The following is a 10,544-nucleotide window of genomic DNA, read 5'->3' as shown; positions in this document are numbered from 1 at the left end:
TTTCGAAAATTTACATGGATTAGTCTCAAAGACATTTTTAAATTTTGCATCAAAAAACTTAATTAGAATCTCGACTAAGAAGCGATTAAAAATTATAGCAAAATTCCACCCTCTCAAACCTTCTGCCTTAACAAACCTCCACTCTGGTCATGTCTCTCATACTTAAAACCAGGCTTCATCAACAGTCGTGCGAGACAACAGAAGAAAAAAACTTCTTAATAATTAAGGAAGGTGTAAAATGGGCTCCACAGGCCAAAAAAAAATGTCGTTTCGGCAAAGGTTCACCTGGCGTATGCTGGAGCACCCTCACTAGAGGAGATCAAAGCAACCGGATGCATAAAAGTAGCATAATTAAATCATAAAAGCCGTAAAAGACACTCGTTTGCGTGGAGAAGGCCTGCTTGGATTTGGGGATTGGAAGAGTCTTTTGTTATTCAAATGAGATTCATAAAGTATTTTTTTCAAAGGTTTATTTGTAGGTTTTTTTCAGTTTTTCACTATCCCAAAAGCATAGAACCAACATAAGTTATGACAATTTTAACTAAAAGGGATTGTTTAATGTAATTAAAGTGACATTTTCAACTTTCATGGTCAAAAAATTCATAAAATGAAGATTTTATCGCGGATGACAAAAAAAAATATCATGTATTAAAATTATTGAAGAGAAGACAGCAGAGCCAATCACTTAAATGAATTAAAGCTTGAAATTGAAATTGAAATTGAACAATGCTAACATTTTTAACATTATTTCCTAACATCTAGAAACCAAGTCCGCAAACGAATCTCATTTCTCAAGTCAACCATCAGCGCCGTCCAACTCAATTATGCTAAAAAATCTATGTTGAATAAATCCTCTATCCTTCCTATCCTTGCTATCTCTCCTGAAGTAGCACTATACAACATTGACCATCATTTTCCCCATCCAGGGGAGCTGTTGCTGTTTCACTTTCCGCTGGAAAACCGTTCTCCATTACCATAATTTACAAAACGCGTCACCATTTTTGGGAGCGATGCAAATTCCAACCTTCTATTTTTACAGGGTTTTTTTTGTCTCGGCTTCATGCAATAGTGTCCAGCGTCAACGATGATGCCAAGTCGTAAAACTGGGAACGAATAAATTACATTTTTGTCAGCGCCTGGTAATTAGAGTTGAAATGAGAATAAACAGTTTTCATTAAGCATCGTCTCGGGCTACAGGAGGAGTTGGGAAAATACTAAAAGAACAAACAATCTTAATTTGTCTACACATTTAAAAGAAGTGTAGTTTTTGAAGGTTGAAAATTTACTGGTTGAATAGAACTTCTTTTTCTTTGTGATTTAACCTCAATTTATGAGGAAAAAGTAAAATTACAGATAAAGAGATGTAAACATTTTTTTTCAGAAACTAAATCTAACGAAACGTAATGAAACGCTGATGATGACACCGAGATTCACCGGTTGAAGGACCGAACTGCCCTCATCCAACACAGCATCGAGAAGCAACGCCGTTTCGCGCTGGAGAAGACCGAGATCCTGGACCAACATCGAGCCAAACCTGCCCTGGAAATTCTAGAAATGTGTCATATTTTCACTACGGATCAAACTGTCAACAAAAGGAGCGATGTTGAAGGTTCGAGTTCGATTTATGGTGGAATTTTGCATTTGGTAAGAACGAAGAAACGAAAGCCAAACCAAAACAAAACACGAATGTCAGGGAAGAAGAGCAAGATTAGTACTGTTCGTCTAGATAACATCCAGCAGGACTCACACGACCATGCATGCAAGTTGCATGCAAAGTTTTGTCTGTCTAGTTTTTCTATTTGTCGGTTAGTCTTGAGGTGATATTGCTCCGTGTTCGTTTTTGATCGAAGATTTAGCTGTTTTGGCGCTCCAGAACAGTAATTATGTTAGTGTTTTCCACTTTTTGCAACTAACTAAACACATTTTCTGGTCATGTTCACAGCGCCTTTTGATGCTACCTTCCCTGACAAATGCAGCTTTAGCTAAAAAGCCCCCGGACATGAAAACTGTATTTTCTGTAAGATTTGTATTATTTTGACTTGATGATTTTCGTATTTGCTATGTTTTTGTTAATGTCCCTACAGAATCCCCTGAAGAAGACCGCATATTGCGTCGAAACGTCGGAATAAAAAAGAAAAAACTACAAGTTTTTGAATTTGTCTCTGACTGCTGAGCCAAAAAACAACCTAACTAAATCTAACATCATTCCTAATGTTACCATGATCTTTTCACAAATTCAAATTCAAAAATATTCTCATGACTTTGATAAGGATTTATGATATGTTTTTTTCATTCCATAATTTTATGGAAATGTTTTTTAGGGAAGGGGGATCTGTAAACCAAATTAAAAATGTTTCTTCCAATTAATTTGGGCTGATGTGTTTGTCCGTCGGTTCTGGCCGATGTCAAAATATAAAAATTTAAATTTAAATAACAAACCAGAATTTCAACACTTCAATGCCAAAAACCATGAAAATGTCTTGTAAAGTTTAAAGCTTCAAAACTAAAACTACACGAAAATATTTTTTTAATGATAAAAAAAATGTTTTGCGTTTCTATTAATCTGAAATTAGGGTAATTCTCCGCCAACTCACACAGCAGTTGCCCCGACCCCTCTTCGATTTGCGTGAAACTTTGTTCTAAGGGGTAACTTTTGTCCCTGATCACGAATCCGAGGTCTGTTTTATGATATCTCGTGACGGAAGGGCGGTACGACCCCTTCCATTTTTGAACATGCGAAAAAGAAGTGTTTTTCAATAATTTGCAGCCTGAAACGGTGATGAGATAGAAATTTGGTGTCAAAGGGACTTTTATGTAAAATTAGACGCCCAATTTGATGGCGTACTCAGAATTCCGAAAAAACGTATTTTTCATCGAAAAAAAAACACTAAAAAAGTTTTAAAAATTCTCCCATTTTCCGTTACTCCCCGGGCAGACGGTAATAACAAAATTCATGCCATTTCAATAACAAATACTGTTAAAATAACAAAAAATGTTATGGAATATTCTTGCAAAATCCATTTTTGCATAAGAGCCTAATAACAGTTTATGTTATCATAACCAAATTTGTTATTGGTTTGATATTGGTTGATAGTCAAAACAACTTGGGAATAACATTTTTTGTTATGGAAGAATAACTCCAACTGTTATTGGGATGATCGGATTAGATGTTAAAATAACAAAAAAGAATAACAAAGATTTGTTCGAAGAATAACGCAAAATGTTATTTGTCTGTTATTACAATAACAATCCAATAACAAAAAAATCATAACGGCGAATAACAAATCTTGTTATAAATAACATAAAATGTTATTGGCCTAGTATTTTCAAATAACAAAAAATGTTATTCCCACGTTATTTCCGTCTGCTCGGGTCGACTGTAAAAATTTTTGGAACATGTCAATTTATGGGAAATTTAATGTACTTTTCGAATCTACCTTGACCCAGAAGGGTCATTTTTTCATTTAGAACAAAATTTTTCATTTTAAAATTTTGTGTTTTTTCTAACTTTGCATTTTTATAGATAGACATAAGGGGTTTGCTTATAAACATCACGAGTTATCGCGATTTTAAGAAAAAAAGTTTTGAAAAAGTTGGTCGTCATCGATCATGGCCATTCATGGTCACCCGCGACAGACACGGACGACGAAACAAAGAGAAACGCAAAAAGTAACTTTTTCAAAACTTTTTTTCGTAAAATCGCGATAACTCGTGATGTTTATAAGCAAACCCCTTATGTCTATATATCAAATGTTTTGTAATTGTCTGCTCTACAACTTTGTAGAACATTGTTACACTCTAAAAAATAACCCTGCAAAGTTAGAAAAAACACGAAATTTTAAAATGAAAAATTTTGTTCTACATGAAAAAATGACCCTTCTGGGACAATGTAGATTCGAAAAGAACATTTAATTTGTAATAAAATGACATGTTCCAAAATTTTTTACAGTCGAGTAACGGAAAATGGGAGAATTTTTAAAACTTTTTCAGTGTTTTTTCCGATGAAAAATACGTTTTTTCGGAATTCTGAGTACGTTATCAAATTGGGCGTCTAATTTCACATAAAAGTCCCTTTGACACCAAATTTCTATCCCATCACCGTTTCAGGCTGCAAATTATTGAAAAACACCTCTTTTTTCGCATGTTCAAAAATGGAAGGGGTCGTACCGCCCCTCCGTCACGAGATATCATAAAACGGACCTCAGATTCGTGATCAGGGACAAAAGTTACCCCTTAGGACAAAGTTTCACGCAAATCGAAGGGGCAACTTTTCCCGATTTCGTGTGAGTTGGTAGAGAATTACCCATTATGAAATTAATTTCAGCTTATTGCACACAAAATAACATTGAAATTTAAAGAAAAAAAAAACAATTATAGTTTTGCTCCTTGATTTTTCGACCCGCTTTTGAAGGGGGTGAAATAAACACTTTGAAAAATATCTGCAACAGCCTTGTTGTTGTTTTGAAATAATGTACAATTATTTCCGAGTAAAAAAATTTAAGCTATTGTTTGTAATCTTTTCTTAATTTATGGCATAAAACTACGCAATTTTTTCATCTTCTGATTATTTAAATTTATAAAATGATATTTTTCTCTACATATTATGGCAAATGTAACTGAACTGCAATGTATCTTATTGATTATTTGATGCTCTATCAATTTGAAATGACAGAACCTAAATTTCGCAACATTGGTTCAAAAGATTCAGCTAAGCTAAGCAAACTTAGTCCATGCATTCCGTATCGCAAAAAAAAAGTCATTCTGCCTCACTTTTTTCCATTAAAGGTTTATTAATTGCCAATTTGACAGTTTTTTTTTTCCTAGATTTAAAAATGGCGCAAATGCTGGTACAGGAGAACCGCACATTTGAAAAACAAAATAATAATAAAAGGAATTAATTATAACACAAAAAAATAATATCAAAACATAACTTTAAGTGCACCTTTACAATTTATAGGCACTTTTAGATATTTTTTGTAAAAGCTGTTCAGTTTTTTTAATTAATTTTTGTTAATGAAGTGAAATACCCCTGCAAAAATACTTCAGATGATCTGAGAATATTTTCAATTAGATATTCTCTTCATTTCAATATTTTGGAATGCTTTCTGTTTCTAAAAACTTATGCTTTTTGTAAAAAAAAAAATAGTTTTCTCACTGTCATTTAATGAGCCCTGATTTTTCAACTCACTTACAATAACTATTTGATTGTTGCTAAATATTCAAAAAGTGCCTGTATTTGTTAAATTTCAGCTTTTTTCATCAAAAATAAAATCTAATTTTTATAATCACAGGTAAAATTCTGTAAGGCGTCATCCATAAAGTATGTCACGCTAAAATCGGCCAAAATTAACCCCCTCCCCCCTATGTCACACTTTGTCACGCTGGCTCCAAACCCTTTTCGAAAAGTACGTCACATTCTGTTGACTGATAGAAAACGCCATCAACAGTTTTTTTGAAAATCTGCCATCGGAAACACTGTTTCTGAAAGCCTTGGGTCGTGTTTGATTTATGAGTAAATTTTGTCAAACAAAAAACTTTTTTTAGATTTATTCTTTGACTGAATTTTCAGTATTCAGGAAATAGTCTAGCGTGACGTCACGGTCTCACGGACCCCCCCCCTCTCCCTCTTGTCACACTTTGTCGTCACGCTTGTGACAACCCCCCTCCCCGCCTAGAGCGTGACGTACTTTATAGTTGACGCCTAAGAGCTTATAACACATTTTCAGGATATTTTTTAAAAATGGGCTTGATTTTATTAGTTTCAAAATTCCACAAAAGTTACATATTTGAACATCGGAAAATGAAAAGATAATTTTCAAGAATACCAAACATGACAATTTTTAGCGTGCTAGGTATCTTATTTATTGATGAGCCCTACTTAAAATGGCTCTAAATTGTAAGCAGTGCATTTCGTGAAAAAATACGTTAAGCCTTTTTCGTACAAATATGATTTAACTTCAAACAAGGAAATTCAACATTTATTGATAAAAAAAGTTAATTTGGATTTTTTCTAAATACTATTTTGCTTACTAAAAGTCGTAATCAAATCCTACAAATTTGTTTACGAAAAAATAAATCAACAAAAATAGCAAATAATTCAAGTCATATTCTAAATATTTTGAAACAATGTATCACAAAATGCCTAACGAATTATTAAAGTACTTACTTACTTTTTTACTTTTATTGGCGCTACACCATTAGCTTGGCCTGCTGCACGATTCTCCGCCAACAAGCTCGGTCCATGGCTGCTTGTCTCCAGTTTTGCGGGGCACCCACTCTCTCCAAATCGTTCTCCACTTGGTCCACCCACCTCGCGCGTTGCACCCCCCTACGTCTTGTTCCTACCGGCTCCGACACAAACACCAACTTCGCAGGGTTGATCCTCTGGTTCCGCTGGCTCAATTGCTCGGGTCGCTCCGGCATCCTAGCAACATGACCCGCCCACTGCAACCGTCCAGCCTTCGCGACCTTCCGGATGCTTGGTTCGTTGTAGAGCTGCGCAAGCTCGTGGTTCATTCTCCGCCGCCATCCGTCGTTCCCAAATACGCCGCCGAAGATGGTCCTGAGCACTCGACGTTCGAATACGCTTAGCGCTCGTAGATCCTCCTCGAGCATTGTCCACGTCTCGTGCCCGTAGAGGACGACCGGTCTTATCAGCGACTTGTAGATGGAACACTTCGTATGTAGGGAGAATTTCCGGGACCTTAGGCTCTTGTGGAGACCGAAATAGGCACGACTTCCAGCGATGATGCGTCTCCGAATTTCCCTGCTGCAGCTGTTGTCCGACGTCACCAACGATCCGAGGTATACAAACTCCTCTACCACCTCGAATTCGTCGCCGTCGATCGTAACGCACGGTCCAATGCGAGCCCTAAGGGACTCGGTTCCTCCTGCCAGCAGGTACTTTGTCTTCGCCACATTCACCCTTAGCCCAACCTTTTCTGCTTCCCGCTTCAAGCCGGTGTACGCATCAGCAACCGCCTTGAGCGTTCTGCCAACAATGTCCATATCGTCGGCGTAGCAGATGAATTGGTTGGACTTGCTGAAGATCGTGCCCCGCATATTGAAGCCCGCTCGTCTCATAACACCTTCCAGTACCACATTGAAACAGAGGCAAGAAATCCCATCGCCTTGCCGAAGCCCCCCGAGTGAAGGAAACGAGTCCGATTCCGCACCCGATATCTTCACACAACACCTAGCACCATCCATCGTCATTCTGGTCAGTCTTATCAGCTTCCCGGGAAAGCCGTTTTCGTCCATTATTTTCCATAGCTCTTCGCGATCGACTGAGTCGTACGCGGCTTTGAAGTCGATGAATAGGTGGTGCGTGGGGACTTGGTATTCGCGACACTTTTGGAGGATTTGTCGCACAGTGAAGATTTGGTCGGTCGTCGATCTCCCCACGACGAATCCGGCTTGATAGCTTCCAACAAAATCCTCTGCTATCGGCGATAGACGGCTGAAAAGGATCTGGGAGAACACTTTGTAGGCCGCGTTGAGTATTGTGATGGCACGGTAGTTCTCACAATCTAACTTGTCCCCCTTTTTGTAGATCGGGCATATCACTCCTTCTTTCCACTCCTCCGGTTGCTGTTCTGACTCCCAGATCCTGACTATCAGACTGTGCAAACAGAACACCAGCTTCTCCGGGCCCATCTTGATGAGTTCTGCACCGATACCATCCTTCCCAGCCGCTTTGTTGTTCTTCAGCTTCTTGATGGCATCCTTAACTTCCCTCAGCGTGGGAACTGGCTCCACACCTTCTCCTGCTGCACCGATGTAGTCCTCTCTTCTGCCGTCTTGGACCCCTGCCTCTGCTTCTGTGCCATTCAGGTGTTCATCGAAGTGTTGCTTCCACCTGTCGATCACCTCGCGCTCGTCCGTCAATATCACTCCATCTTTATCCCGGCACATTTCGACTCGCGGCGTGAAGCCTTGGCGGGATCCGTTGAGTTTTTTGTAGAACTTGCGCGTCTCGTTTGAGCGATGCAGCTGCTCCATGTCCTCGAATTCCAACTCTTCGTGGTGGCGCACTTTCTCCCGGAAGAGCTGGTGCTGCTGCCTTCGCTTCTGTCCATACGCCTCTTCGTAATCACGGAGATTATACTGCAGCATTGCCCTCCGTGCTGCATTCTTCTCCTCCAAAATCGCTCGACACTCCTCGTCGAACCAATCGTTCCGTCGTCCTCGTTCCACAAATCCGATGGTGCTTTCCGCTGCGTTGGTGATGGCTGCCTTGACGCTCCTCCAGCAGTCCTCGAGGGGAGCTTACAACAGCTCACCCTCCCCTGGCAACGCAGCCTCCAGCGAATGCGCGTACCGGGATGCGACTTCCGGTAACTTAAGCCGCTCCAGATCCAGCCGCGGAGGGCGGCGGTACCGAACGCTTTTCGCCAGGGAAAGTCGTTGGCGCATTTTCACCATCACCAGATAGTGGTCCGAGTCGACGTTGGCGCCGCGATAGGTCCTGACGTCGATGATGTCGGAGAAGTGTCTACCGTCGATTACGACGTGGTCGATTTGCGATTCCGTTCCTTGTGGCGATCTCCAGGTGTACTTATCTCGGAGGTTATGCTGGAAGCAGGTACTTCGTACGGCCATATTTTTGGAGGTGGCGAAGTCGATCAGTCGCAGGCCGTTTTCGTTCGTGCGTACGTGGGCGCTGAACTTTCCTATCACCGGTCTGAATTCCTCCTCCTGGCCAACCTGAGCGTTTAAAATCTCCGATGACGATTTTGACGTCATGTTTTGGGCAGCTGTTGTACGTCCAGTTCAGCTGCTCGTAAAATGCGTCCTTCTCGTCATCTTCGCTTCCTGAGTGCGGGCTGTGCACGTTTATGATGCTGATGTTGAAGAAACGGCCCTTAACCCTCAACACGCACATTCGGTCGGTGATCGGGGTCCACCCAATCACACGATCGAGCATTTCGCCCAACACTATAAAGGCTGTCCCGAGCCTCTTTTTCTTGCCGCGGCTCTGGTAGATTCTACAACCCAATCTTTTGTACTCTCGTACCTCTTCCGCGCCTATCCAGCAAACCTCCTGCAACGCTACGATGCTGAACTTGCGGACCCTCAATATGTCGGAGAGTATGCGGATACTCCCGTCAAATCTGAGAGACCTGCAATTCCACGTCCCGAGCTTCCAATCGTGGGACCTCGTAAGATGTCCAGTTCCGTGCCGATTGGTCCGGCTCGCATCGTGTGCTTCCTGCACTGGTGTTTTACGGCGGGTTCGTGTGGCCTGCACCAACCCCCTGTCTCGCCGGAGGACCATCGTGCCGGTACTGTTTAGAGTCCCACGCCGACACAAGGACTTTCACTCAGCCGCCCCTAACCTGGGGTACAGACGCTGTTTCGAGCCGCCCCTAACCTGGGGAACAGACGCTCGGGAGGGGGGGGGGGGTTCAGCCAACTATAACTTGCAATGAGCCGCCCCTAACATGGGGAACAGACGCTCATGAGGGGGGAGGAGGCTGAACACCGGGTTTTCGGGCCGCCCCTAACCTGGGGAACAGACGCTCGAAAGGGGGGGGGGGGTCGTTGGCAACACTTACCGCTTTGGTGAGCCGCCCCTAACGTGGGGAACAGACGCTCACGTGGCGGGAATGGGATCAACAACCCACAATTCCAGGCCGCCCCTAACCTGGGGAACAGACGCTTGGTGGAGAAGGGGGGGGGGTGCTTTGGCGCGTACGTGGTACGGTGGACTCTTCCGCTTACTTCTTTTGTTATTTTATTTATTTATTTTTTAGCTAAACTTTTTCACTTTTTTTTACCACCGCCGGTTCCGATTGGACCCACTGTGCACTTCTTTGCGCTTTCTCTTCCACACACAGTTCCCGCATCACAGACGACGACGACGACACCGGCCTCGCTTTGTCGTGTTTGCAGTACACGTTCCTGCACACAGCACAACACAATACACGAAAACAGCGTTGGCGACGACGACGATGCCTTCACGCTTCTTTTGTCTTAATTCTGCTGCCCGCGCGAAACCGAGATTTTGGCGAAATTAATTTCCTAATTTGCCTCGATCGCGGCAATTAAAACGCCGGTTTTTCACTGTTCACGTATCGAGCACTGGTTCACACGCGGATTGAACGAACTTCGCGGCTCACTGACACGGATTACGTCGGTTAATCGAACTTTTGGTGGGACCTGTCGAGACTACCGCTGTGCTCTCGTGCACGCACACACCAGCTTATTAAAGCTACATTGTAAAAAAAGTAAAATCACTTTGAGTTATATTACCAGATTTAAAATTTATATTTTTTTCAGCGTATGCTGCTATCAAAAAATTGTATACTATCCAAAAATTAATTAAAATTATTTGTTTCTGAAATCTACATTTTAACAAATTTAAAAATTTGTTAAAAATATAAAAAACCTTTATTTTATTCAAAATGTATGAATAAGTGTAATATAATGTATTCTACTTAGTTTAAAATCGATTTTAAAAGTTTTTTCAATAAATATTGTAATACTAGTATGAAAAACTACCTCATCATTCTTAAGGAGAAATTTCGAAGTAGTGGCAAACA

General features: G+C 41.1%; 1 protein-coding gene across 1 annotated transcript; it reads right to left on the bottom strand.

The window, feature by feature from the left end:
- Positions 1 to 1,377: 1,377 nt before the first annotated feature.
- On the bottom strand, positions 1,378 to 9,646 carry LOC120414040 (uncharacterized). Its single transcript, XM_052707072.1, is given in 6 exon segments — positions 1,378 to 1,539; positions 6,346 to 6,675; positions 6,937 to 7,667; positions 7,761 to 8,231; positions 8,283 to 8,763; positions 8,765 to 9,646. Coding segments are annotated over 6 exon segments (2,688 nt in total). The 5' UTR covers positions 9,278 to 9,646.
- Positions 9,647 to 10,544: the final 898 nt, after the last annotated feature.

This window comes from Culex pipiens, chromosome 2 (genome assembly GCF_016801865.2).
Source record: "Culex pipiens pallens isolate TS chromosome 2, TS_CPP_V2, whole genome shotgun sequence".
NCBI lineage: Eukaryota > Metazoa > Arthropoda > Insecta > Diptera > Culicidae > Culex > Culex pipiens.
Note: the sequence above shows the minus strand (reverse complement) of the source record. Positions and strands in the feature narration are given on the sequence as shown.